The 26,680-nt window shown below is 50.6% G+C and overlaps 5 protein-coding genes across 10 annotated transcripts; 2 read left to right on the plus strand and 3 right to left on the minus strand.

The window, feature by feature from the left end:
• The first annotated feature begins 3,903 nt into the window (after nucleotides 1-3,903).
• On the plus strand, nucleotides 3,904-9,030 carry C1QTNF4 (C1q and TNF related 4). Of its 3 annotated transcripts, XM_037841286.1 has the most exons (3): nucleotides 5,106-5,295; nucleotides 5,912-6,039; nucleotides 7,923-9,030. In XM_037841286.1, exon 3 carries the CDS (start codon nucleotides 7,928-7,930, stop codon nucleotides 8,900-8,902), a length of 975 nt encoding a protein of 324 aa, XP_037697214.1. In that variant the 5' UTR covers nucleotides 5,106-5,295; nucleotides 5,912-6,039; nucleotides 7,923-7,927; the 3' UTR covers nucleotides 8,903-9,030. The 3 variants fall into 3 exon arrangements, with proteins under 3 accessions (XP_037697213.1, XP_037697214.1, XP_037697212.1); XM_037841285.1 differs by lacking the exons at nucleotides 5,106-5,295; nucleotides 5,912-6,039 and adding an exon at nucleotides 3,904-5,032; XM_037841284.1 differs by lacking the exon at nucleotides 5,912-6,039.
• Nucleotides 8,870-11,857, minus strand: FAM180B (family with sequence similarity 180 member B). Of its 3 annotated transcripts, none has more exons than XM_037841287.1 (3): nucleotides 11,691-11,857; nucleotides 10,771-10,841; nucleotides 8,870-10,554 (listed from the first exon to the last, which is right to left on the minus strand). In XM_037841287.1, the coding sequence occupies exons 1-3, from the start codon at nucleotides 11,827-11,829 to the stop codon at nucleotides 10,159-10,161; spliced, it is 606 nt and encodes a 201-aa protein (XP_037697215.1). In that variant the 5' UTR covers nucleotides 11,830-11,857; the 3' UTR covers nucleotides 8,870-10,158. The 3 variants fall into 3 exon arrangements, with proteins under 3 accessions (XP_037697215.1, XP_037697216.1, XP_037697217.1); XM_037841288.1 differs by having other exon boundaries at nucleotides 8,871-10,554; nucleotides 10,771-10,934; nucleotides 11,691-11,788; XM_037841289.1 differs by lacking the exon at nucleotides 10,771-10,841 and having other exon boundaries at nucleotides 8,871-10,554; nucleotides 11,691-11,794.
• Nucleotides 11,858-12,935: 1,078 nt separating this feature from the next.
• Nucleotides 12,936-19,134, minus strand: NDUFS3 (NADH:ubiquinone oxidoreductase core subunit S3). Its single transcript, XM_037840293.1, has 8 exons — nucleotides 19,111-19,134; nucleotides 17,433-17,634; nucleotides 17,258-17,323; nucleotides 16,011-16,108; nucleotides 15,655-15,804; nucleotides 14,631-14,756; nucleotides 14,372-14,491; nucleotides 12,936-13,180 (listed from the first exon to the last, which is right to left on the minus strand). The coding sequence occupies exons 1-8, from the start codon at nucleotides 19,117-19,119 to the stop codon at nucleotides 13,013-13,015; spliced, it is 939 nt and encodes a 312-aa protein (XP_037696221.1). The 5' UTR covers nucleotides 19,120-19,134; the 3' UTR covers nucleotides 12,936-13,012.
• Nucleotides 17,614-21,925, plus strand: KBTBD4 (kelch repeat and BTB domain containing 4). 2 transcript variants are annotated; one of them, XM_037840290.1, is made up of 4 exons: nucleotides 17,614-17,660; nucleotides 18,507-19,124; nucleotides 19,777-19,883; nucleotides 20,348-21,925. In XM_037840290.1, exons 1-4 carry the CDS (start codon nucleotides 17,642-17,644, stop codon nucleotides 21,206-21,208), a joined length of 1,605 nt encoding a protein of 534 aa, XP_037696218.1. In that variant the 5' UTR covers nucleotides 17,614-17,641; the 3' UTR covers nucleotides 21,209-21,925. The 2 variants fall into 2 exon arrangements, with proteins under 2 accessions (XP_037696218.1, XP_037696220.1); XM_037840292.1 differs by having other exon boundaries at nucleotides 17,619-17,767.
• A 376-nt stretch (nucleotides 21,926-22,301) lies between these two features.
• PTPMT1 (protein tyrosine phosphatase mitochondrial 1) lies at nucleotides 22,302-26,642 on the minus strand. Its single transcript, XM_037838991.1, has 4 exons — nucleotides 26,109-26,642; nucleotides 25,886-25,966; nucleotides 23,762-23,953; nucleotides 22,302-22,628 (listed from the first exon to the last, which is right to left on the minus strand). Exons 1-4 carry the CDS (start codon nucleotides 26,598-26,600, stop codon nucleotides 22,473-22,475), a joined length of 921 nt encoding a protein of 306 aa, XP_037694919.1. The 5' UTR covers nucleotides 26,601-26,642; the 3' UTR covers nucleotides 22,302-22,472.
• Between the last annotated feature and the right edge of the window lie 38 nt (nucleotides 26,643-26,680).

Here is a 26,680-nt window from a genome sequence, read left to right on the forward strand (position 1 = left end):
ATTGTATAACCATGTAGCTTACAAGGGGTGACAGTGTGATTGTGAAAACCTTGAGGATCACACTCCCTTTATTCAGTATATGGAAGGATGAGTAGAAAAATGGGGACAAAAACTAACTAAAAAGTAGAGCGGGATGGGGGAAGGATGATTTGGGTGTTATTTTTTACTTTAATTTTTTATTCTTATTTTTATTTTTTCTGGTGTAAGGAAAATGTTCAAAAATAGATTGGAGTGATGAATGCACAACTATATGATGGTGCTGTGAACAGCTGATTGTACACCATGGATGACTAAGTTGTATACGTTACCACGATAAAAAATTTTAAAAAGTTAAAAAAAAAAAAAAACTATCCCCCAAAATTTACTAGTTTAAAAGAACAACATCATCTTTATCCTTTGCAGCTTGGGAGGTGCACGGGCCTCAGCTAGGTGGTTCTCATTCAGGGTCACCCATATGGTTCCAATGAGACAGTGGGTGGGGCTGGAGGCATCTGGAAGGCTTCCTTACTCACATTGCTGGCAGTTGATGCTGGATGTCAGCTGGGACCTCCACCGGGGCCAGGACAAGCTTCGTGGGCATGCAATTTGTGCACCTACACAAGGCCCTGCATTTAGAAGGGCCCTTCACTTGGTTTAAGGCTCTGCTGTTACCACCTGTAAATTCTTAATAATTTTTGGTCAAGGAGCTCTTGATTCTTTTTGAACAAGAAGCCCTTAATAATTTTCGAACAAGGGGCATTTTCATTTTGCACTAGACCCCACAAATTATGTAACCTGTCCTGACTGGGGCTACTGGCCACAACCACCACACGTGGCCTTTCCACATGGCCTGGGCTTTCTCACAGCATGGCAGCTGAGTTTCAAGAGAGAGCCAGGCAGAAGCTGCATTGCCTTTTATGACCTGAACTAACCAAACTAATTTCCCCTTTTAATGGGGAGTAACCAGGTCACATTATCAGAACAGAAGGTAGGCTAGGAGATACTGTTACAGGCATTGTTGGAGAATGCAATTTGTCACATTGGTCATGAACAGGTCACCTCCCCCTCCCTGGCCCCACTTCCCCATCTACAGAAAGGGCCCAGGAGATTCAGTTCTGCTAGTGTTGCGAAAAGGGCCCCAGGGAAGTTGGGAACTTGATTCTTACAGTCACTGCCACCTTCCCGGCTCCCACATCATTTACCAAGGGCTCACAGGAGTTAGAACCAGGGGCAGTGGGGCCAGGTGCCGGACCCAGGAACCCTAAATGTCTACTCCCCTGGAGGGCTGAAATCTCCACGGAAGGCAGAGACTCATCACCCTGACACCTGTTTTTCCTGCTGGCATCTCTGCTTGGCTAATGATTCCCCTTGTCATTTCTCCCTGGGGCATATTGTTGTCTTTCTCATTAATGTACCCTCACCTCCCAGCAAGGTCCCTAGACTCTGAGCTCTGCTAATTCCCCTGTAATCCACTGGCAAACCAGGAGGCTAATTAAATTGTGAGTTTATGCACTCAGCCATCAGCCTCTGAATCACTCTGCTCAGTCTCTCTCCCGTCGGTCTCTTCCCTTTCTATTCCTTCCTTATTGCCCCTGCCTAGTTCAGATTCACCTGGACACTTTTGGTATTTTCCTTGCACACATCCCTGCCTCACCCCCCTTCCTCCATCTCCTGTCTGTCCTTCACTCTGCAGTTTAAGTAAACTTAAAATACAGCTCTGAGTACGCCTCTCCCCTCTGCTGCGGGATGGACCAAGCTTCTTAGCCCAGCACTTGAAAAAGCCCCACACACTTTACCTGCCATCACTTCCCTTCAAAAACCCTTCCTTCCAGAACCAAGCCAATGGACAGTTCCCTCCTCAAACCCCGTCAATGCCACCTCCACACCTTTTTTTAAAAAATGTCAGCATCTTTTTTTTTTAATTCATAAACATTCATTTAATATGCTGAGCTAGATGGCTTTTGGAGCTTTTATTCCCTGAAAAATTAAAGACCCTGAAGAACTTTATGGGCTATCAATTATGTGGGTTGTGATGTATCAGTGTTTGCTACATTAGAAATTAAAATTGGTGTGAACGTCATTAATTCTGGGGTGACCTGAGAATTTGCATTTCTAACCAATTCCCAGGTGATCCTGGGAATTCCAGTCTTTAAAACTGGAATAGCAGACTATTTTTGCTTTACCCTAAAGGACTTTTTTAAAAGCCAAACACAGAGACAGATGGACCAATTCAAGATTTCCAAACCCTCCATGATTATCTTCAAAAGACAGCATACGTCCACTTTTCCAACTCTCCCTGTTAAAGGATCCCAAATGAAGTATTTCAATATCGACTCCTGCCCAAAAGGCAAGTTGAAGGCTCCTCTTCTCTCCACAGACTACACTTGGAGATTTGAGGAAAACCCCAAATCTAAGTTATTTGGAGGGAAGCTGCCGAGAACAATGGTTCAAGAATGGGTTTTGGAGCCTGAGAGACATGGTTTTGACTCTTGCCCCTGCATTAACCCCTTTATTTGTCTTTTGAAAAGTTGGGTTAATAAAACCTACCTCAGGGGATATTAAGGAAATTAAGTAAAGCAATGGATGTGAAAAGGTACTTACTGCAGTACCAGGTACCAGGTACACAATTGTTCCTTGTCTCCGTCTGGCTTCCCCCAAAAGCAGACCCTGGGACAAGGACTTGGGTACAAGTAGTTTATATAGAAGGTGATCCCAAGAAACATGGTGAGGGAGTTGGGAAGTGAGACAAGGAAAGGAGGAAAGCAAATAGAGCACACAGATCTGAGTAGATTTCTACCATGGACAACCTAGATTCAAGTCTGCTGGGGTCTCTGTCGGGGGGTGGGGTGGGGAACGACAGTATCTGCTACACTCAATAAAGGGAACCTGCTATTAAAATTAAAATTATGACTGTGGTGGTGGTTGTCACACAACAAAGTAGGACCATGTGTGAAATGACAGCCTCACCCAGGGCTACTTTCTCTGAACCCGAATGCCACCTCTTCCTAACTTCCATTCTGGCAGCCCCCTCACTCCTCACTCCAGCCTGCCTTATACACCACCAGCTCATTGCATCCTCTTCCTCCATATCCTTTTCCCCTTGTCCTCTTCCCTGTCCCAGTCCCCTGAAGCAATCTCCATCATCATCTGCCAGCCACTGATCTCCCCTCCCCACTCTAGCTTCTCTGATGAAAATGCCTTTTGTGGACCCCAAAAAAGGGTAAAATGATTCCCAGGCTGAGCTGGGCCCCCAATGGGATTTCGTCATCCAGCCTGAGAGTCCAGCCTTCTCCCCTCCTTCCCACCATTCAAATCACACCTTCAAGAGGGCAGCCCCACCCTCCTGGTTCAGAGGGTATACAATGCCCTAAGAAGGGTCATGGCTGCCACCGCTTGGCTGTGTGGCTCATGCCCTCACAGTAGGCCTATGGCCCAAGCCTTCAAAGCCAGTGAAAGAGACAGCTGGGATCTGACAAGGGCTAGAGAGGCACTTTATCCGATGCCCAGAAACACACAGACCCCCACCCACCCACACCTGAAATGCCTCCATTCATTCCTTTCCATTAAGACATGTATTCATTCACTCATTTCATCATTCACCTAACACCCTTAAGGGTAACTTAATGAGCCAATCATCATTATCAACACCTTCATCATTAGACTGCTTGGAGATCAGGGCCTCCTGGGAAGGGAACTGTGGGCAGATGAATTTTGAGAGAGTCCCAGAAAGAGAGTCCAGAAGGCAGGATGTTTCACAGAAGGGGCAGGGGGGTGCTGGGGGAGAGCTGGGGGCAGGCCTCTTAGGAACCCAGGACTAGAGCCCAGGCCCCCTGGGTCAACCAGGAGCAGGCAGAGGGCCTCAGCTCCTGGCAGCTGAGGGTGAGGTCCTTCAAAAGCCATCCACTCAATCAGCATCTACTGTGTGCCAGGCAACTTGGTCACTTCTCCAGCTGGCACGGGAGAGAAAAGCAGCCCAGAGGAAAGGAGTAGGGAGGGGAGGCCATCGTAAGGGCCTCTAGTGAGTGTGGAGATGGGAAGACAGCTGTACCCAGCCCCGATGCCCTGCCAGACCCCCGCCACACCGGTCCCACCAACTGGAAGCCCTTCAGGCTCTCCCATCACCCTTCTCAACCCTCTCCCTTCTTGCAGATGCCAAGAAGTAGCCTTTCCAGCTGCAAATTGCCTTCTGCCCCTCAAGGCCTCCCCTCCTCCCTCACCCTTCCCCAGGGCAGCGAAGGCTGAGCCTCTGATGTCTCTGGACTTTGTCTCCCTTCTTCCTTCCTAATCGACTATGGGCATTTGCAGATTTGGAGGACAGGAGGAAAATCAGGTCATTCTAAGCCCCTCCTTTACTGGCAACATTGACCCACTTATTCTTCTCTTCTCTCAGACCCCCTCCCCAGAGGCCATTCAGCCTGGACATCTGCCCCAACCAAATCTCACCTTCCCTGTCCTTGCAGCCCAAAGGTTAGTCCAGACTCGATGAGCTGCTCCAGTCCCGTCCCCTGAAATCAGGGAGGTGACTGGTCTGTAGAATGTCCTGGATCACCCCTAGTTTGGCCTCTGCCTTGGGTTGTAAGTCCCTTTAGGGCCTCAGTTTCCCCATCTGCTAACTTGGATTAATGATGCCTGCCCTCTGGACCCAGAGGATGAAGTTCTAAGGAGATCACAGATGAGGAAGGGTCCAGCGGCTTGGCTGCAGCCGGCGAAGGGGCCTCCTCCACGCCGTGCCCCTAGGCTCTGCTGCTCGGCTCCCCCTCCTCGGCGCGCCCCTCCCTCTCCTTGCTCCTACTCCCCTCGTTCCCCCCTTCTCCCTCTCCCCTGCCTCTCCCTCCTCCTGCCTCTCGGCTCGCCTCCCTGTTTTAGCTGTCCTCCTCTTCCCCCACGCCTCCCTGCCCCGCGCGCCCCATCCCGGCTTCGCAGCGCCCCGCCCGCCTCCGCCTGCGGGCCCGGCCCCGCCGCAGCGCGGGCAGTCAGTGCGCAGCCCCGGAGCCCGGAGCCGGCTCGTCCGGAACCCAAACCCGGACCCGACCCGGCCGCCGCCCCCAGCCAGGTGAGAGCAGCGCAAGGCGGGGGGAAGCAAGGTTTCTCCTTCATGTGAGGCGTGGGCAGGGATGCAGAACTGGGTCCTTTCTCCCTGAAAGGAGGACCTAGGAGCTTTTTTATGAAAGAAGCTCAAGGGCTTTTATTCCAAAGGGGTGGCTGAAGGGAGGTCTGCGGGTGGGGAGGACCTGGGGTACCCCTTTTGGAGAATCTCTCTCTTTCATGAGAAGGAAAAAGGGGACCATCTCTTTAGGAGCATGAGGAGGTTTCAAGGTAAGTGGGGAGTGGGGGGTCTGGCAGGGCTTGAGGAGTGGGTTGATTAGGGAGTGGAGGGTTGGTGTGTGTGGGGGGGGCTAGATCCCTCAGCCTGACATCACCGCACCTCACGCGTGGTTCCGGGGCTCTGGGTCTGCCGACCCTCAAGTGTCCAGCTCTCTATGTCCCAGGTTTTTCTCTTTGAAGATGACTATTTTGAGCTCCACCTGGACAGAGCTGGGAAGAGCCATTCGTTCCCTGGAACTATGATGCCCACCAAACCCCCACCCACCTCTCATCTGCTCACGGAAGGGGGTTCAGAGGAAACAAGGGACTCAGGGATCCATGAAATGGGCAGTGCTGGGTAAAACAGATGCTGGGTAACGGGCACACAGGAGGAACCTCTGGCACTGGCAGAGTGTACCAGGCTTGGAAGGGACATTGCTGGGGTACGGGTGGGCAGGTGCTCCTGGGGCAGGACCTGTTAGGAAAGGAGGGTCAGTAGCTGTTGAGCTGTTTCCCTGCTTCCAGAAGACAAGACACTAGGGGAATTTTTGTTTGGTTTTGTTTTCTTTCTCCTTCACCCTGAATTCTAAGACTCCCACTTATCCCCCTTCCTGTATTTGCAAAAAAGGAAACTGAGGCAGAGGGCAGGGTGGCTGGAGACACCTGTGTCTGGAAGAAAAGAGTGGTGGAAGGACTCTGCATTTGAAGCCAAACGACCTAGGTTCAAGGCTTGCCCTCGAGCACCAGGATTCAATGGTAACCTTAGACCACTGAGCCTCGGTTTTCTCATCTATAAAATGGAAGAGGGCCCGCCTGTCTCACAGGTTTGCTACAAGACCAGATGTGACCAAAGAACTTTGTAAAAGGGACTGTGTTGGTCTCCTGTGAGGTGCAATCTTCTCCCCTGCTGATGGGCCCCCTTCCTCCTCCCTGTCCTCACCAAGGCTATCAGCTATCCCTTAGGGCCCCTTAGTAAAAATTAGAAAAGCTACCTCCTCTGGAAGGAGATGGTGTTCAGCTTGGGTAGCAGCTTGGGGTCTTTATTATGAGAATGAGAAACACATTTTCCCCTGGGTGGCCACAGCTCCACACAGCAGGGCAAGTGGAATGTGGGCTAGATTCCAGCTCCCACCTCCCTTCAGGCTGGTGCCCCTGTGCAGAACACATCTGCACTGCTGCATCTGGCAACCCTTTCCAGCAGTCCCCCAGTGCCTCCAAGAGACACATGTCCATACACACCCCCAAGGTCTTTTCTATAGAAGCCCACATCCTAGAGTTTCTCCAGCTCATTTTCATTCCTATTTTGTCTCCACTTCAGCATTTTGGGTATTTAGGTCCCAAAGACTATTCCCTGCTAGGAAGCATGAGGTCTGGAATCACACCAGAGATGGACTCCTTTGAGTTAAGCTGTGCCTTTACCAAGCTCCCAGGTGTCAGAAGTACCGAGGTCCCAACCCCTTATGTCAAGAACTTTTATCAGATCACTTGTGTCAGGGCCAGGAACCGAAGTATCTGCATACCTAGGCAGCACTGCCATTCACAAACCATGTTCACACCTGCAATCTCTGCAGCCTCACAGCAGGCTCCTGAGGCAGGTTTCCACCCCATTAACAGAGAGGACGCCATGACCAAAGATGTTAAGGAACGTGCCCAAGGGTTGGTTCACAGTGTGTAAATGGTGGGGCCAAAAGCCCAGGTCTAGCTGTCTTTACTCGTCCACCATTGAGGAACAGTTGCTGACCTCACAGATTGGCCAAAGCCCTGTTGGTACTGTTGCTCTCCATCTCCGTCCCCAGCAGCTCCTGGCTCTCCCCTTCCCCTGAGTGACTAGCCCCCAAGTCACCTTCTCTTTTCCTCAGATTTCATGGTGGCAGGGAGACGTCTCAAAGCCCAACTATTCTGGCCTCCTCAGTGCGGGAAAGGCTCTAGAGTGGGAGCTGCTCCTTAAATGGATCAGAGCCCAGGAAAGGAGTCAGCTATTTATTTTCCTGCCCAGAAAGGGGCTTTAAGAGTAGCCATCATGGAGGACGTTAACAGAGAGCCAGTGCCTGAGTGAGGGGCAGGCCAAGGACCCTGGAATAGCCACAGGAAAATGCAGTGAACTAGAGGCTGAGGGAAACTCAGAGACCCTCTGTATTCACAGGGCCCCTTGGTGCTGGGGTGGGGTGAGTGGGTGAGCCCAGCAGACAGGACTGTACGCCCCTTCAACTAGAGCATTTCTGTTTGTATCTGTGGTGTATGTGTGCAAGCTTTCACTTGAGAAAGGGATTCCCATGCTTATTGAAAAAAAAAAAAAAAAAAAAAAGAGAGCTAGAGAATCACTGGCCTAATTCAATGGTTCTCAAAGTGCTGTCCCTGGACCAGCAGCATCAGCATCACTGGGGAATTTGTTAGAAATACAAATTCTCAGCCTCATCCCAGACCTAAGGCTTCAAAACTCTGGGGACCAGGCCCAACAATATGCGTTTTAATGTTTGAGAACAACTAAAGTAGTCTGAGTGTTGGGAAACCAAGACCCAGGGTTAAGTCAAGGGCAGGGCTGGAAAGAAAACCCATGCCTCCCAGTCTGGAAGGGCCGGACATTTGGAAGCGGCCCCTGCCCAACCCTCTTCTCCAGCCCTCTCTGCTTCTGCTCCCAGGGGTCATGCTGATGCTCCTGCTGGGCCTGCTGGGCCCGGTCGCCTGCTGGGCCCTGGGCCCAGCCCCGGGCTCGTCGGAGCTGCGCTCGGCCTTCTCGGCGGCTCGCACCAGCGCCCTGGAAGGCACGTCGGAGATGGCAGTGACCTTCGACAAGGTGTACGTGAACATCGGCGGCGACTTCGACGCGGCCACAGGCCAGTTCCGCTGCCGCGTGCCAGGCGCCTACTTCTTCTCCTTCACGGTGGGCAAGGCCCCGCACAAGAGCCTGTCGGTGATGCTGGTGCGCAACAGCGACGAAGTGCAGACGCTGGCCTTCGACGAGCAGCGGCGGCCGGGCACGCGGCGCGCCGCCAGCCAGAGCGCCATGCTGCAGCTCGACTACGGCGACGCGGTGTGGCTGCGGCTGCACGGCGCGCCGCAGTACGCGCTCGGCGCGCCCGGCGCCACCTTCAGCGGCTACCTAGTGTACGCCGACGCCGACGCGCCTGCGCGCGGGCCGCCCGCGCCCCCTGAGCCGCGCTCGGCCTTCTCCGCGGCGCGCACGCGCAGCCTGGTGGGCTCGGACGCTGGCCCCGGGCCCCAGCACACGCCTCTCACCTTCGACACCGAGCTCGTCAACATCGGCGGCGACTTCGACGCGGCGGCCGGCGTGTTCCGCTGCCGCCTGCCGGGCGCTTACTTCTTCTCCTTCACGCTGGGCAAGCTGCCGCGCAAGACGCTGTCGGTGAAGCTGATGAAGAACCGCGACGAGGTGCAGGCCATGATTTACGACGACGGCGCGTCGCGGCGCCGCGAGATGCAGAGCCAGAGCGTGATGCTGGCGCTGCGGCGCGGCGACGCCGTTTGGCTGCTGAGCCACGACCACGACGGCTACGGCGCCTACAGCAACCACGGCAAGTACATCACTTTTTCCGGCTTCCTGGTCTACCCCGACCTCGCCCCCGCCGGCCTTCCAGGCCTCGGGCCCCCAGAGCTCTGAGCCTCGGCCCGGAGAAGAGCCCGGGAGCGTCCAGGGGACGTGCATGACGCCGCAGGCGCGAGCATGACGGCCTGCCCGGCGCGGCTGGACTCTGCCAATAAAGTGTGCCTGCGCCGGCGTCTGTCTACCCCCGGTCCTGCGCTCTGTTTTCACTGCGACGCTTCTGCCCCGGATGGGAGGTCAGAGAGTAGGATTCCGTCAGGCCTTGGGAGGGCAAGGAATATGATTGAATCCTTCTCGCCTTATCTGCGTGGGCCTTCTCTTCATGTCCAGTTGCAGTCAGTTCCTCAGTCTCTCAGCTCACCCCTCCCCATCGGTCTGATCTTCCCCATTTGGCCTGTGATCTCATTCTTAGAGCCCTGCTGATTCCTTTCTGGGACAAATGACGACACCCCACTACCCCAGGCCCTGCACTGGGGTATGGGTTTCAATGCAATAGCACATTCCTTCTTCCTCCTGGTTGCCCTGACTCTTGTCCTCCCAGGATGGGAGGGCAGTTTGTTCCGGGCAGGTGTTAGGCAGCTTACTCTGACACAAAAGGACAGAGACTCCAGGAGGCTAGAACAGAGCACTTTATGGGAAGAGCTACACAGGATCAGGGCTATACCCACTCCCACCCACCTTGGTGTCCTTAGTCTGTCCCCTCCCATCTTCATTCTGAACTTTGAGATGTTCTTCTGAGCCTTGTTGACGTGGACCCAAAGACATTTCTCCTCCCTTCTCTTCCCAGAAAGAGGTGTTGTTCCTCTAACTGCTTCTTCACTTGTCTTAACAGACAGAACTCAAAAAGTCCAGTCTATTCTCTGAGCCCAAATAGGAATTCCTGGGTTCTGAGCACTTCTGGGGCTCCTGTATATTCCACAGGACCTCTCATGGATTGCCAGGATAGGAGTTGAAAGGTCTGACTTGGTCTCACCTGGATCTCCACTTGGGGGCAGCTTCCCTTTCAGCATCTCTTAAACATACTTCTCAAACCCTAACCTCAACACACCCACAGATGCTGGCTGCAAGTCTTGCCCTTAGCTTTCTCTGTGCCTGCTGCCTGCAACCTAGAACCTGGGTTCTCAACCAACCAGGACCCAGGGAACAAGGTGGGATGGGTGATGGAATAGGTGGGAGTCCAGGGTACAGGCCAAACCCAGAGACCTAATAGAATGGGAAGAAGCAAATGCCAGTTGGAAGCACCTACTTAGGATGGCTCTAGCTCAGGTGGGAGTAGTGGAGGGGAGAGGAGAATGGCAGGTGGAAGGGGAGGGTCAGGGTAATGGGCCTCCCATTGAGGCCCAGGGCCCCAGAGAGGGAGGCTGGCCCTGGGGGCAGAAACCCTTGCACAAATCCCAGAGTGTTTCCTGTGCCAGGAGGGCGAAGACCTGAGCCCAGAGGCCCCTCTCCTCAGCCTCGCCAGCTGCATGGAGCCGGTAGACGCAGGACAGCCCTGTGAGGAGCAGATGTTCAAAATCCCCAGGGCTAAGAGGAGGCCCTTTCCGCAGATGCTGGAGCTGCTGCAGCCGCTTCTTAGCACCCTCCAAGTCGATGGGCACACGGTACTGTAGGAGGAACCTGAGTCGGCGGCCTGGACGTGTGGACGCCAGTTCCTCATCCTGGATGTGCAGCTGCCCCATGACATCCAGCTCCAGCCCGGCCCAGAGCAGCTGCAAGGGGAGCCATGTGAGGGGTGGGCTGAAGCCTGGGGAACAGGGCTGGGGGCAAGAGTGCACCGGGGTGGGAGGGCATAAGCAGGCAGTGGATTCATGCTGGGTTGTCCACCCTCCCCCAGCAAGTCCACCCTGAAACATCCCGCTTCCCAACCCTGAGCTTAGGAACCTCTGGACACTCCCACCCTCACATCCCAGGCTGGGAGGAAAGACCTCAAACATTACTTCCGGGGCCTCTGGCTCCTGCAGGCCACCTCCCACGCTGGTGCTGTCCATGGGCTGCCCTGAGGCAGCAGAGAATAGTCAGGCTCCTGCCATACTCCACCCTGAACACCTCAGCCTCCCACGAGTGCTCCTCAGCTGCCTGGAAGGGGTCCCTAGAGGTTCGTCTAACTTCAAAAGGGTTGGCATGCCATCATGCACTCCACCCCCGACCCCACCCCCACACACAAGCATGCTGACATTCACCCTCCCAGGGCTTAGGTCTTGTGATCCCAAAAAGCATCAGCCTAAGCCCAGATACCACCGGCAAATGCCCAGGACTCCTCCTTCAGCTCCCACAATGCCCTTGGTTGAGAGCTCCAGGCCAGCAGGTCATGAGACCCATCATCTCCTGCCTCCCTACAATTATCTGGAACAGCTTGACCCAGAACAGTACCAGTGACCCTCCCCAAAGGACGAGGACCCCAAAGGATGAGGAGCCTACTCTTTCCCTGTTCCTCCTCAGTAGTGGATTGTGTGCAAGGCATGGAGGACCTGGCAGGGCAGGATGCCTGTTGTAGCTTCCTCCATCCCACACCTTGGGGTGTCACCAAGCCCTAGAATGACCGTCTAAGTCCAGGGAAGGTCAAGTTGTTCCTGCTTTAGGCATCAGCTGAAATAAGCCAAGGACTCAACTATGTCTGGGACCAGCACTGAAGACACCTATGGCTATCTCCTTTGACTTCACCTAGACCTTTCTAATGCTGGGGGTGGGGGCCAAACCATTAGTCCCTGCACCCAACACAGGTCCAACCTGGTACCTGTCATTCCCACCGTTCCTACTCTCCTAGGCTCAGATAGAGCCAGCTGTAATTGCTATCGATGGACAATTTTCCCTGGCTCCCATGCACCCCACCCTGAAGCCTCCGTACCTGCATGATGCCAGGTTGCAGCCACCCCAGGGAGGAGGCAAACAGCTACTCCTAGCGAAGTCAGTAACTGGAGTGTTCCGGCCATGCCCCACCACATCTTCTGAGCCTCCCTCTCCCCAGCAGCTCTCTGCTTCTCCATCTGCCTGCCACACACCACAGCTCCAACTTTCCACTGTAGGCAGTTCAAGCTTTTGCGTGTCAGTCTTTGGTGCCGAAAAGGGAGGGGCTGGCTGTGGCCTCCGTGTGCTCCCAGGGCTCTTTCCATCTCTCAGAAATGGGGAAATTTGGTTGTTGGCAGCAGGATCCTGGCTCTCTGCTCGTCAAGCCCTCAGCTTGTTCCTGCCCAGATGGGCGGGAGGCTTAGTTAACAGAAAAATTGTGTTTGGCAGCAAACAGTTCTAGCCTGCCCCTCCCAAGAGGTAGAGAAGAACCCAGTGCTCCCTACCTTACTATCTGTCCTCACCCCCAAAACATCCTGCAACTGAAGCCAGCCCCTAACACCCAGCCCAGTCCAGCTCAGCTTCCAGGGAGTCCTTCAGAAGCCAAGAGCATCAGCTGCTCAAGACTGGGCCCTCCAACAGCTGCATAATGGGCTAGCCAGATCCAAGACCAGCCGTGTTGGGGAGTCCCATCCCCTAGAAGACAAGACAAATCTACAACCTTGATGTTTTTTGTTTTTTTTTTTTTCTTTTGTCCCAGCCCTGAGATCTCTTCTGCTTGCTAACAACATTCTCAGCTCAGGTATTCCCTTAAGCCCTAGGCATGATGGGCTGGCTGTCAGGCTGCAAGGAGCAGCTTAAGACTGAAAATGATCTGAGGCTCTTCCTGGCCCTGGGCTGTTGGCTCCCAGAACCCTGTGGATGTTGGGAAGGATGCAGGAGGGGGGAGGATTCACCACTTTCACCCAGGTCCCTGGATCCGTCAGCTGCCACCAGTCTGCTGCAACTAGGGCTTTCTCCAGGAGTTCAGACCCCACCAGTACTCAGGAGAGGCTGTGCCACACCCAGCCTGAGCCCTGTGGACTATGAGAACTTTCAATTACAGCTCCAGAATTCCTCTCAGAAATACATTCGGCCTTCAGGTCACAATGTCTGCAACTGCCCTGATTAGTCCCATTAAAACAGACTTCTCATTTTGGTAGAGTCTGTCAAAGGGAGCAGGCCAAGCCCTGTCTCTGTCTCCCCTCTCCTGAGCCAAAGCATCACTTCTACCCATTACACACACACACACACACACAAGAAGTGGTGAATTTAAGTAGGATTTTATTTACACAGAAACGTATAGATAAGGCGCTTTCTAGGGTCCACATGCCTTCCCTGGAGCTACTTGGCTTCAGGTTTCTTGTCTCCAGCCTCAATCTTGAGATTTTCAGGGGGCTGGCGATAAGCAGGGAAAGCTTCCCAGGGGCTGTTCAGGTCGAACTTGCGGAACTCTTGAGCCAACTCCACTGGCTCAGCCACCACCCGCTTCACCTCGTCGTCGTAGCGTAACTGCAGGAACAGAAGGCAGGCTTGAGCACAGAATAAGGCCTGGTTATAGTCACTAAGGAGCCCTCTTGCACAAGGCCATGGGTGACTTGCCCTCTCTGTCCTTGGCTTCTGTCCCAGCCTTTTCCCAGGCTGTCAATAAATCTCCAACCACATCTGTGTTACCCATCAAGTTACATTCCAACCAGCTAGTGTAGTGGGTCCCCAAAATGGCTTCTACCTCTCATGCCCTGCCATAATCACCAAAATCATTTGCTCTGAGCTCCTTGTCCAGCACAGCTGATGGATTCCTCCTAATCCATACACATACTCTTAAAAGGTAGTGGTAAGAATATGCCCAAGATTAGGGAAGCAGTCACTGGAAGTAGATAAGTTCAGACTACATGGCTTTGACATTATCACTGTCAAGTTCCAAGACACTTAATAAATTTGGCACAGCTTTTCTTCCTATTGGAGGATTAGGAGGTATGGTAGGGACAGCCTGGTGCTGGGATGAAGAGGCAAACCAGATAAGGGAGACAGCAGGGTTGAGTGAAAGGGAAAAGGGGGGGTAGCAGCTCTGACCAAAAGTAGCTCAAAAGAGAAATGGGAGCATTTGGGTACTGAAGAAGCAGAGCTGGACTGCCACCATCTCAAAGAAAGTTACTATACTACAAAATTCACAATTACTATACAATAAACCATCTTCCTGCATATAAACAACCTATAGCACACGGGTAGTAAAGTAAACCATTGAAATTCTTTATAAGGGTTCTGTAGTTACTGGTCCTCCTTCAGTGGTCACTCTCAAGGGCTGAACATGTAGTGTCTTCCCTGTCAGCTGCTTGCCCAAGGATTCACGGCAGAGCCAGACACACTGTGTCCTAAAGGCTGCCTCAACCATTAAAACAATCATTACAATAATGGCTAACATCAAGCGAGCATTTACAATTCACCAGGCTTTACACATACACCATTAATGCTCACCACATGACAAGTACTATCTTTATTCCCAGTTTACAGATGAGAAAATTGAGTCACAGGGAAATTATGTAAGTTGCCCCAGATTATAAAAGTGAATCTAGGATTCGAATCCAGAGCCCATACTCTTAAACAACCACAATCCACAGACCATATTTCCTGCCACGCCCAGGATCCCTGGGGTTCCCTGCCAGTCCCTCTCTGAGGTTGCTGCCCCAGTATTAAGGCTCCTACCTCAACATAGCCAGACAGGGGGAAGTCTTTCCGGAAAGGATGTCCTTCAAAGCCATAGTCTGTCAAGATCCTTCTTAGATCAGGGTGGTTAGCAAAGAAGATTCCAAACATGTCCCAGATCTAGAAAAGAAAGACCCTCAAGCATCCAGCCCATCATGGCCAAAAACAAGGGAAAGGGGCTGCAAAGCATCCAGTTGCTTCAACCAGTTCTGCAAATCTGGCCTAGAGGCAGCAGCATCCACCATTCCCAGTAACTCACCTCCCTCTCATACCAGTTAGATGCCTTGTACACAGAGACAGTGGACTCGATGGGTGTCAACTCATCTGTATAAGTCTTCACACGGATTCTTGAGTTGAAGTGCAGAGACAGCAGGTTGTAGACAATCTAGAGAGAACATAGGGAGCTGGAAGACTAAGATGGCCACAGACCAAGGGGTCTGAAACAGTTTCCCTGAGTGGAGCATCAATGATGAGGACACAGTGTGCGTTAGGGTTCCATTCTATAAACCAGCCTTCTGTCCTGAAGCTCAGACTCTCAAGATGCTTCTATATTTACAACTACATCCAAAGGCCTAGGCTATGGCTGTGGTGCAGCATGCCTGTCTGCTCTCTGCTCATGCTTTTCCCCTTGGTCTTAGATGTCCCCCCTCCTGTTCCCCACCCTCCAAAAATACTGTCTCTCTCCTAGGAAAGCTCCCAGACAGGGCTAAGTTCCCCTCTTATGTTCTTATAGCATTCCTATTAATCCCACCTTAATATTATATGACATTATAATAATCTGTTTATGTATGTTTCTTCCTCAATGGAGTGTGTGTGTGCTGGTGGTGGTGGGGAGCTCCTGGAGGGCAGATATTGGGTTGGGTGTTATTTCTTTCTTGATCCCCAGGGCAGGATCTGGCAAACAATATATGATCAGTAAATATTAACTGCTAAATGTATTGAGAACTTACAGTGTGTTTAGAAATTTACTTGCACTATCTCATTTAATCCTCACAACACCATATGAGGCAGGGATGACTTTTTCCTTTTTTCACAGATAAGAAAACTGAGGTTCAGAAAGATTAAATAAAATGTCTAAGGTCAGACAGCCCATTAATGCCAGAGCCAGGATTCAAACTCAAGGTCTGCCTAAGCCAGAAGCCCAAGTTTCACTGCTATGTTCTACCATTTGACCTAACTAAAAGGAAGAAGGCTATGATTCCCTTAGATAGCTATCACCCTGAAGCTGTTCTGTCCCCTTTCTTTCCCTTATTCCCCAAACCTTCTCAAATCTCCTGACTGACCTCAAAACGGTTTTGCCGGGTTGGGACATCCACTGCTGTCAAGTCAGCCAAGGATTTGAATTGTGCATTGGTATGATCCCTGAGGAAAGTCAACACTGGGATGACACCATCAGGATGGATGCAGATCTCTAGTTCATTGAAGCAGGATACCTGCAGGCATGGAGTGGGGTGGGGCAAGGGAACAAAGATAGCTAACTTTAGTTGGAGTCACCTGGGCTAAGGTAGAGAAAGAAGCCCAAGGTTGGGACAGAGGAGTCTGCTGTTTCTTGGAAACCAGGCTGCCGACTCCCAGCACATAAACACATGCCCTGAGAAGGTGGTTCTTTTGTGACCCAAACAACAGCAGCGAATATTACCTGAACTTGTTGGACATACTTGGGCAAGATTTCAGCCACATATTCTCCAAAAGCTGAGAGCTGCTTGTGGGCCACATCATTCCGTGATCTGACAGTGGCTGGAAAGAAAAGGCATATTGGGCAAATAGAGAAAGCAGCAGCAGTCCTGTATCCAGTCTCTTGAGCTTGTAAGGGGTCTCATCTCCCAGCAGGGCTCCCTGCAGAACCTTGGGAAAGGTATGAGGTGAGGGTGGGGGCAGTCTTAAGTCCCAGGGAACAGGAAGTCATGAAAACTTGGGAAAAATGCTACCTAAACTACACAGTCCACAAACACTCTCATTACTACAGTTGGGGTGTTTGCCCCTTCTTGAAACTATTCTCATAGTTCTTCCTTCACAGCCTGCATTTTGCTAAAGTAGTATGCATCTTAGCTCTCCTACCAGACCACAAGCTCTTTAAGGGCAGGAACAAAAACTTTTGCTGTTCATTATCTCTTTGGCACATGGCTCATAGGTGGCTCTCCAGCTAAGAACTTAAAGGCTGAAGAGTTCTAACATTATCTAGTTTAAATCTTTTTTTTCTTTTTCTTTGGTATGGAGGACGAAACTGAGGCCCTGGAAGGGGGAAATGTTGGTTTCCTGACTCCCAGTCTGCTTTGGTTGACCTTAGCAAATATCTCAATAGTCATGTGCACAAACCTAAATGAACAAGCACCCACACATTACAAGATGCAAAGTAATGTTTAAGCATTCTCTGCCTGTGGCAACAGGCAGACCAGAGTTCTAATATTAGCCCTGTCACTCACAGCCCTGTCTATGACCCCGGGCAAGTATTTCCCTGCTGTTTCCCGATATATAGCATAGAAATCATAATGCTATGTGCCTCATAATGTTACGATTAAATAAGATCATGCTGAGCGTTTTAGCTCAACAAGGTGCTTGGCCCACAGCAAGCACTCAATTAGCGTGAACTATTATTACAGGGCGCTGAGGCCTCAAGGAGCTGAAAGTTTAGTCAGTGAAAATGGGAATCATGGAAACGGACGAGGTGCAATAAAGGCCATTACAGAGAGGCCTAAGAGCACAGGGAGGGTCCTATTCCTCTGAAGAGCGAGGACCATACAGTAGGGTCTCTAAGCACAAGCAGGCATTTGCCAAGAGGACACAGGGAAGGGCATCATGGGCCTCCGGCAATGGCAAACATCTGAAGAAGAGAATGAAAGGACCCTGTCGGTTGACCTGAGACAAGCGCAACCCGCACATACTCACGGCGCATGTGGGCCGCGGCGCTCTCCCTCCTCACCGGCAGGAACAGCGCCGAGGGTCGCCCGGCCCCTGCACAGGAGATAAAGGCACAGATGGGCGGGGTGACGCATGAGGGGATCCCTACGCCCGACGTGCCTCTGCTTCTACCCTGCGCCTCAGCCGCATGCCCCCTGCTCACCACGGGCTAGCGCCGTGGCTCCGGCGAGTCCCCGCCACCAGCCCCACGCCGCCGCCGCCGCCGCCGCCATGTTCCCCGGATGCAAACCCAGCAGCCGAGGGAAAGCCGACAGGAGACGGAGCCCCAAGGGCACGGACCGGAAGCGGAAGTTCTTAGCGGATTTCTTCCGGGCGGACACGGGGTTGACAGCAGGGGTTCCGGGCTGCGGGATGAAAGGAGGGAACGCAGGTGAGAAAGCGAGACCAGCAGGTAGGGAAACCGTGAGGTGAACGCTTTCCTGAGTATCGCGGAGGCTGGAGAGACGGCGAGGACGCCGAAAAAAAAAAAACAAATTGGTGAGAGGAGGGGAAGAAGCGGAGGTTCTGGGTTCTACATTCCGTATCCCTCCCCCGCTTCACGAGCGAGGGCTGGCGGTTTTGAGGGGAAAGAACGATATCCCTAGTGACGGTTTTCCAGGCAACTTTAGGTGGAGCGGGCAAACTGCACAGGGCAGTGGGCCTCCTCGTGCTCCGGGCTGGGGACGGCTGGGCTCTGTTTCGAGTTCTGGGACGAAGCCTTGGGGAGACCCCAGAGCGAGCGGGGAAATGGAAGGGAGAAGCTCGTAAAAGAGCAAATGTGGGACTGACGGGTAGGTGTCCCAGGCCAGATCTCATATTGGAGAGTCTGGACTCTGCAGAGGAAGAAGGGCCCTGACCACAAGGGCGTGGGGGTCTTTTTTGTCTGTTCTGCTGTCCTCAGTCTCATTCGTAATTTTGTGCCTAATAGTTATTTTGTTGGTAAGACTTTTTGCCAGACTTTAAGATCATAGGCTTCCTCCCGCCCCTTGCTTTTGTTTTTCAGGGGAACTCTCATAGTAGGTACTTTGATTGATTTCATTTGCAGTGGGTGCTGGAGAATGAACCCTGCTTTGATTGTAGGAGAGCATTAGGGACATCATTGGCAGGGTCAGAACTAAGGCCAATCTGGACCCAGTTGCTCTCATTTTTCCCTTCTCCCTCCCTAAGTTGGACAGTTGGGTTCATAGACTATGACTGTGGATTCCCCCAGTTACTCAGGGTGGTTGTTGCTTTGCAGACAGCTGTCAGAGAGAGAAGTTGACCGCCATGGAATCACCAGAAGAGCCTGGAGCATCCATGGATGAGAACTACTTTGTGAACTACACTTTCAAAGATCGGTCACATTCAGGCCGGGTGGCTCAGGGCATCATGAAACTGTGTCTGGAGGAGGAGCTCTTTGCTGATGTCACCATTTCAGTAGAGGGCCGGGAATTTCAGCTCCACCGGCTGGTCCTCTCAGCTCAGAGCTGTTTCTTCAGGTCCATGTTCACTTCTAACCTGAAGGAGGCCCACAACCGGGTGATTGTGCTGCAGGATGTCAGCGAGTCTGTTTTCCAGCTCCTGGTTGATTATATCTACCATGGGACTGTGAAACTTCGAGCTGATGAGCTGCAGGAGATTTATGAGGTGTCAGATATGTATCAGCTGACATCTCTCTTTGAGGAATGTTCTCGGTTTTTGGCTCGCACAGTCCAGGTGGGAAACTGTCTTCAGGTGATGTGGCTGGCAGATCGGCATAGTGATCCTGAGCTCTACACTGCTGCCAAGCACTGTGCCAAGACTCACCTGGCCCAGCTGCAGGGTACAGAGGAATTTCTCCACTTGCCCCAGCATCTACTCACTGATATCATCTCAGGTAAGTTGAGGGAGAAGACATATCAGCTACTTGGAGATGACGTTCAGAAGATGTTCTAGTTCAGGAAAAAGAAACCCTCAGACTTCCTGGTATTCCTGGTAGATACCTTCTGAGAGAGGTTGAGTTGAGAATCAGTATAGCTGCTCTCATAAACAGAGCCCCATTACAGAAGAAGAAGCTGGGAAAATAAAAGAAGCAGTAGTTACCCACAAAAAGTAATGAGGAACTAATTGTATTTGTACTCTAACTTCTCTTGTGTATAAACATTCTCATCTGTCCTGCACTTTGCAGGTAACCTGTGGGACTAGTTACCTTGATGGTGAGTCAAGATACTGAATTTAAAACCTTTGTAGTGATGGGCTAACTTTAGGTAAGGATCCCAACCCTACAAGTGAGGCATAAACATACTTCAGATGTGAGCTCTGCACCTTAGGTTGTTGCTTCAATGGAAAATGGGATCATATCAAGCTATCTATTTTGATTAAAAGAAGCAAGAAACAAGGCAATTTTATGTTCATTTCTGCATTTTCTGTGATTGTGTGTGTGTGTGTACATGCTGGTAGTCTATAAAGTAGTTCGTGTGTTCAAAGCTCCTCGCTCTAACTTTCCCTTTTGGGTGGTCACTGACATGCCTTTCCTCTGGCTCTCACAGATGGAGTTCCATGTTCCCAGAATCCAACAGAAGCAATAGAAGCCTGGATCAATTTTAACAAAGAGGAAAGAGAGGCTTTTGCAGAATCACTAAGGACTAGTTTGAAGGTAAGGTAGATTTCAGATTTCTTAAGAGTTGAGATACCATAATCTCCATGCATTCTGGCCATCTTTGACAACTGGTAGCATAAGTCGTCTCTGGCTTGAAATTGATATGACCTGGGAAGGTGAATGTGTTCCTGAGCCCAGAAGCCACCAGCCTCTGAGTTCCAAAACTTGAGAGAACTACTTTGATGAGTATGTTAACAATCATAAGCACACTTTGTCTGAAGCACCAGTTTGTGATAGTTAAAAAAGCTGCAGGGATGAATGCAACGGATTGTCTGCCTCAGCACAAAATATTTGAAAGAAAGTGACTGGAAGTGTTAGGGTGACACACAGTACCTAGGGGGGGAATAGGTTAGAGTAAGAGCAAGATAAAGATGTCTGATCCAGGACCATAGGGATATGCATCCCAGCTGAGCCTTAGCCTAGAACTGACGTAAAATTTATTGTTTTAATTTTGCCAACAGGAAATTGGGGAGAATGTACACATTTATCTAATTGGGAAAGAGTCATCTCGTACCCACTCGTTGGCTGTGTCCTTGCACTGCGCGGAAGATGACTCCATCAGTGTAAGTGGCCAAAACAGCTTGTGCCACCAGATCACTGCAGCCTGCAAGCATGGCGGAGACCTGTACGTGGTAGGAGGCTCCATCCCACGGCGCATGTGGAAGTGCAATAATGCCACCGTTGACTGGGAGTGGTGTGCGCCTTTGCCCCGGGACCGACTTCAGCACACTCTGGTGTCTGTGCCTGGGAAAGATGCCATATACTCACTGGGTGGCAAGACACTGCAGGATACCCTCTCTAATGCTGTTATTTATTATCGGGTGGGTGATAATGTCTGGACAGAGACAACCCAGCTAGAGGTGGCTGTGTCAGGGGCAGCTGGTGCCAACCTCAATGGGATCATTTACTTACTAGGTGGGGAGGAGAATGACCTAGACTTCTTCACCAAACCTTCCCGACTCATCCAGTGCTTTGACACAGAGACAGACAAGTGCCACGTGAAGCCCTATGTGCTGCCTTTTGCAGGCCGCATGCATGCAGCTGTGCATAAAGATCTGGTGTTCATCGTAGCTGAAGGAGACTCCCTGGTATGCTACAATCCCCTGCTAGACAGCTTCACCCGGCTTTGCCTTCCTGAGGCCTGGAGCTCTGCCCCATCCCTCTGGAAGATCGCCAGCTGTAATGGGAGCATCTATGTCTTCCGGGACAGATATAAAAAGGGGGATGCCAATACATACAAGCTTGACCCTGCCACTTCTGCTGTAACTGTCACCAGAGGCATCAAGGTGCTGCTTACCAATTTGCAGTTTGTATTGGCCTGAGGCTGTGGGAGGAAGAGCTGCTGCCTCCTGTGCCCTTTCCTCTTCCAGCACCCACCCATTCAAATTCAAAGTTCCCTAGGCCCCAGTTCTAAGAACTGTGTTATACTTTGGCACATATTAGAAAGGCAGCACCTCAGCCCTTCCCCGAACCCAGTTTCTTGTTTGCGGCTTTTGAGACTGCTGCTGTTCAGCTGGCTGCTTAAACTCAAAGTAGGCCAGCCTGTTCTCTGCCACCCCCTAGTAACCCTGTGCCTCACAGGACTGGAGCAAGCCTCCCCTCTTTACGTGATCAATGTTAAATAGAAGCACTCCTGATCCCAGGGCACAAGGAAAGATGCCCAATCCTACTATTTTCTATTGCCTGCGAAGTGGCCAGTTGATAATTTTTCCACAAAGAATTAGGTGTTAAGGGTTTTCCTTCATGCTTTGTTGAGAGAATGGACTAAGCTGAAGGTGAATTTCACCAGCAAGAGTCAAATCTAGAATTCAGGATGTTCCTTTTATTGTTTTCTTATCTGTCAAGAAATGTATCCTTTCTTGTTTTATTTTTGGCTTATTCTATTCCTCTGTGAGGGGAATAAGCCAGAAATAGAAAGGTTTATTTCTGATTAATAGCAGAAACTTTTTTCACAAATATGTAAGATCTCTGCTCTTTTTAAAAGCTGTAAGTTAATCAAGAGCTAAGAACTGTTCATACAAATAAAGTTTTTCAAGGGATATGTGTGTGTGTTTGAATTCTGAATTCCCTTTCTAAGGGAAACTATGTACCCACACATTTCTAAATCAGCAGCAATTCTGATTTTATGTTATACTTCCTTTTCTACATATAGGATCATTGCTCTAAAAGTGTAAGGGGAGCCCCATGAGACCACTAAAATTGGGATTCTGACAGTGGCAAAGAGCCAGAGCTGACTATTTCTCCTCTCTCTTCCTAGCGTTACATGTCTTTGAATTATGATGCATTAGGCACATTAGGTGTACAACAGATTTTTGCTGAAATTATTTCTTCTCCCTTATTCAACAAAATAAGGTGCCCCCACCCTTGTCCCATCTCCCCTATCCCATGAACGGAGGCCACACTAAATCTCTCCAGCCATACAACAGTGTTATTTCAGGAAACTGAAACAAGACAAAGGGAGCAAATTATCCATTACTTGGCACATTTCTGGTGTGTCAAGTCTAGGCTTAAGCCCCTTTGGTTTTGTTAAACTTTTTTATTCTGTAGTAAGCAGAGTTGTTTTGAGTTCTTTCTAATCCACGTTCTTCATGTCTCTGATGTGTGAAGAGTCTTATTCTTTGCTAGCCCTGCTGTAATCTTGAAGAACTCTTGGAGAACTTCCAACTGGCCGGATCTGACGTGGATGTGTGACCGGATCTTGGTGATGGCTCGTACAGCCTCCTCTGGACTACAGTTGTTCACCTGAATACAGGTTTAGAAAATCAGCAGAGAAAGAAAGGAGCAGGTATCAGGGTGCCCTTGGCCTACAAGCTGATCTATGAACAAGTGCTAATGGGCTCTGAGAGTTTCAGTTTTAAAAATATCATTTTCTTAGGAGTTAAAAACCATGCTCCATCTATCATAAATGGGAACACACTTTAACCACCTCAGTCAACCATGCTGTGCAGCGGGCTGGGTGAACAGGTTAGTCTTTCTACCCAATTCTTACTCTGCCAAATCTTGGAAAAAGAAGGTTGAACATGCAAAGATCCTAAGTTCAAGCCTTCCTAGGTGCCCTTTCTGAGCTGGGCTGTTGTTTACAAGGATTTCCAGGAAAGAGTATACAGTAGATATTTTTATGCAACTCATCACCATGGCAAGTAGAACACAGAAGGTATCCTCTAGATAACCTGCCTGACTTTGTACAACTGTGGACTGATGAGTATATGATAGGCTGGTTATCTTTACATTTTCTTACTATTTCCTACCCATGTAAAATAATAAATGCTCTGCAGGGGCCAGGCAGGTAATGAAAATGAACCCAGCTGGGAGGATAGTGGTGAAGGACTGGAGAGTACTTGCCTCTCCTAAAGATTTTCAAAAGCATCCCACCTGCCAATCGTAACAAGATGTTTGGCAAAATTCACTTTGAATCCTGTTTCTAGAAACTAATGTCCAGAACTTTACTCTGAAATATTTGAAGACCTGAGTACTATACAGCTGTATCTATAGTACTACATTTCCTAACATGCTATCTATAATGTGTCTTTATCCTTTTGCTATTGTTGAACATCCTTTGCAACTCCATTTTTTGAGTGCCTGCTAGATACCAGTGCTTGACATATTTTCTCAGTTAAGCTTCTAACACATTTATAGTTTGAGGAAACAGCATCCGAGAGGGGAAGTCACTTTTGCCTAAGGTCACACAGCTTGCAGGTGGCAAAGCCCAAGGTCAGCCTGTCCTCAAAGCTCAGGTGCATTCCATAATAACACCAACTCCCAACAGCCTGAAATTAGGGGCATGGTTCCTTCCAGAAAGGCCTGCCAGTGGACCATGCTACTGAAGTTCTAGAAATCTGCTATAAATGGGGCCAACCCAGAAAAACCTTTCCTACCTGAATCAGATATGCTGCAACCATGGTGGCACTTCTGGAGCGCCCAGCCTTGCAATGCACGTAGACACACTGGCCTAGTGACCGGTACTTGAGAACAAACTGGACTCCTTTCTGGAGGTTATCCAAGGTTGGGATTCCAGTCATGTCTACTGTGCTGAGCCGCAGCTGTTCAACTCCTACTTTCTTCCACTCCTGCAAACAAGTACACCACCAAAAAAAAAAAGGAAAAAGCCTGATGTGGGTGGTATGAAGATAGGCTCCCAAGAGACATCAAAGCATCAAAGCAAGAAGGAAGCTTCAAGGCTTATTACAATTTGAATATTTCTAAAAAAGAAACTTCCTACAGAAATTTCTTTAAAATGGCTGACCTGCATGTTTGGGCTTTCCTCCAACAACAGCTGTGCTGCTGAGTCAGAAATATGTCTAAGATCTCAAGTGTTCTTCTGAAAATCCCCTTTGGGTATTTGATTCTTTAGCTGCACAATATTAGCTATGTAAAATCCAGCTGCAAAAGTTGTGTGTGTTTTTGAATAATCTTGACACCTGGGCAGTGACCCAGTTGCAGGGTTGGGGTACTACATATTTTTTATATTTATATTGTTTTTGCTTACACTTTCTAAATAGAAATCTGTCCATAAGTCCCCTCTTTTTTACCATACATTTGTTAGTGTGATATCACTTAAAAAGAAAAAAAATAAAAAATAGGAAATCAGAGAAATAAGCCCTCTGCTGAACTGAGCAACTTTATTTTTGCTTTAAGAATCTGGATGTGCTCCAGCTACTTTTGATGTTGATCTCTTTAGCTATAACCAGGGATTATGACTATGTTTCTGAATGAAGACTAACATTTAAACTGCTCATGAAATTAACAAAAAAAAAAAAGCATTTTTGCAGCATGTGGCCCATGCATCAATTGCACTAGAAACAATTGGGGAGCTTGCTAAACATTCAGATTCCTGGGCCCCACCCCAGATCCTGCAGCAGAATCTCTTGGGGGGATGTGCATAGAAATTTGCATTTTAACATGACTGCCAGATAATTCTTAAGCACACTAAAATGGGAGAACCACTGCCTTAGAGATTTCTTTTCTTTAAGCAAGTGGGATGATACAGCTGCATCTTGCAAATGTGAACGCCTCACTTCTAGAGACCAAGCATTTTCTACCCATGCCCAGTAGCTTTTGACTTCCCTTTCTCAACAGGACTAATAGGTCTGTGGCAAAGTTCTTTGAGAAATCTAAGGAACCATTACACATTTTTAACAATTGTATGCCATGCCTAATCAATATATTTTAAATGTGAGTCACAAATATTTTTAAGGTTTCACAAACTCCACAGGTTGAAATAATAGCATCTTCTTGAAACAGTAAGCCAGTATTGAGAATTTTACTGCTAATAGATGTCAAACACTATTAGGAAAGCCAGGGCAACATCTAATAACCATGTGGAAGGATCCACAAATAAGCATTCACATTTAATGAAAACTATGTTTTAGGCCTGAACTTTGTTATGATAGTACTTAGAGTTCTGCCATGATCCTCTAACATATGAATAAAAATTCCCCTAAATCAGAGCCAAATGAACCCTATGCAGTTTTTCAATGGGTAATCTTATGATAAATTTATTCTGTATGTGGCAGGGGAGTGAACTTTTTATGGTTGGCAGCCTTCATCTTGAATTTGTCTAACCCTGTATCTGACCCATACTTAGTGCTCAGTAAGGGCTGAATGAATGAACGAAATCAGCAAGCCACTGATTTTACTGATTTTAGTTACCGAAATTGAGATTACATTTGGGCATAGAGTTATCAGATTTTGTCAACTTTGCTTTTCAATGCCTTTCACAATTAATTGCTGTCCTACCTACAGCCCAAGGCGTTTAAGCTTAGGGGACCACACCCTCCGCCTCAGAGAAGCAAGGGACACCCCTTCCCCAACCCCTCCCAGCTCTCCTGGGTAGTGAGCTACATTGGCGGGCGTCCCTGCACCAGCACCAACCCATCCCTGCAGGCCCGACACCCCGCCCCGCAGGCCCCGTCACTCCCTCCGGGGCCCGATGCCTCCCCGGCTGACCCCGATTCCCGCTGCAGACCCCGACACCTCTCCCGCGGGCGCCGGCCCCTCACCTGTGAGGAGTTGCACAGGAACCTCGTTTCATATTCCTCGTTCATGGTGACCACCCCGCGCACGTTCTCGTCCTGTACCAGCTGCCGAGGCAAAGAGGGGGCTCAGAAACGGCGACCGGACGCAGGTAGCGCGGTGGGGTAGGGGTCGGGACCGGCGTGCGGGCCCCGGCCGCGCTCGCCCCGCTCCCAGGCCCGGCGCGGCCTGGCTCCCGGCGCGGCCTACCCGGCGCGTCATGCTCCGCAGCGGCAGCGCGCCCAGCAGCACCGTGGAGTCGATGCGGTGGTACCAGTCGCGGTGCACCCGACCCGGCATCTTCCCGCGAAACAGTGTGTAGAGCAGGGTCGGGTAGAAGAGCAACCGGGCCAGGCCGGCCTCCAGCAACGTGGCGACCGCCATCCCGTCCCACCCGGCCTGGCGCAGCGGCGACCTCGCCACCCCTAAGCACGTCCCCAGGGTCGCAGTCGGCGGCCGTGCAGAGAGTCGGGAGGACGACGAGGACGAAGGCTGCGAGTTGTCCCAGGCCTCTGCTGCCAGCGACGCGTTTGGCGCAGGCCCTTCGGATTCTCGAGAACCGCCTCGGGCCGCAGAGACCGGCACCAGGGCGCCGGAGGAGGGGCCGCAGGCCTCAGGGGAGGGGCCAGGGGCGCCTGGGCAGGGAACCCGATCCCCTCCCCGGGACGGGCTTGGGGCCTGAGGTCTGTGACCCCCACCCATGGCCGACGAGCCCCCTCCCCGGGAGGGGGCTGTGACCCCAAGCGAGGGGGGTGTGACCCCTGCGTGTGGAACCGTAACTC

Source organism: Choloepus didactylus, chromosome 6 (assembly GCF_015220235.1).
Source record: "Choloepus didactylus isolate mChoDid1 chromosome 6, mChoDid1.pri, whole genome shotgun sequence".
Lineage (NCBI taxonomy): Eukaryota > Metazoa > Chordata > Mammalia > Pilosa > Megalonychidae > Choloepus > Choloepus didactylus.

Excerpts from the sequence above, each read along its gene's own strand:
- FAM180B (XM_037841287.1), bottom strand. The coding sequence starts at position 11,829 with ATGGAGAAGCAGAGAGCTGCTGGGGAGAGGGAGGCTCAGAAGATGTGG. Across the intron at positions 10,842-11,690 it reads TGCAACCTGGCATCATGCAG|GGCAGCCCATGGACAGCACC; the intron begins GTACGGAGGCTT and ends CTGCTGCCTCAG. Across the intron at positions 10,555-10,770 it reads CCCCGGAAGTAATGTTTGAG|CTGCTCTGGGCCGGGCTGGA; the intron begins GTCTTTCCTCCC and ends CTCCCCTTGCAG.
- PTPMT1 (XM_037838991.1), bottom strand. The coding sequence starts at position 26,600 with ATGGGTGGGGGTCACAGACCTCAGGCCCCAAGCCCGTCCCGGGGAGGG. Across the intron at positions 23,954-25,885 it reads TCCTGTGCAACTCCTCACAG|GAGTGGAAGAAAGTAGGAGT; the intron begins GTGAGGGGCCGG and ends ACTTGTTTGCAG. Across the intron at positions 22,629-23,761 it reads TTGCAGCATATCTGATTCAG|GTGAACAACTGTAGTCCAGA; the intron begins GTAGGAAAGGTT and ends ACCTGTATTCAG.
- NDUFS3 (XM_037840293.1), bottom strand. Across the intron at positions 15,805-16,010 it reads AGTATGTCCAACAAGTTCAG|GTATCCTGCTTCAATGAACT; the intron begins GTAATATTCGCT and ends CCATGCCTGCAG. Across the intron at positions 14,492-14,630 it reads CTAACTGGTATGAGAGGGAG|ATCTGGGACATGTTTGGAAT; the intron begins GTGAGTTACTGG and ends TTTCTTTTCTAG.
- KBTBD4 (XM_037840290.1), top strand. Across the intron at positions 19,125-19,776 it reads ACTCACTGATATCATCTCAG|ATGGAGTTCCATGTTCCCAG; the intron begins GTAAGTTGAGGG and ends TGGCTCTCACAG. Across the intron at positions 19,884-20,347 it reads CACTAAGGACTAGTTTGAAG|GAAATTGGGGAGAATGTACA; the intron begins GTAAGGTAGATT and ends TTTTGCCAACAG.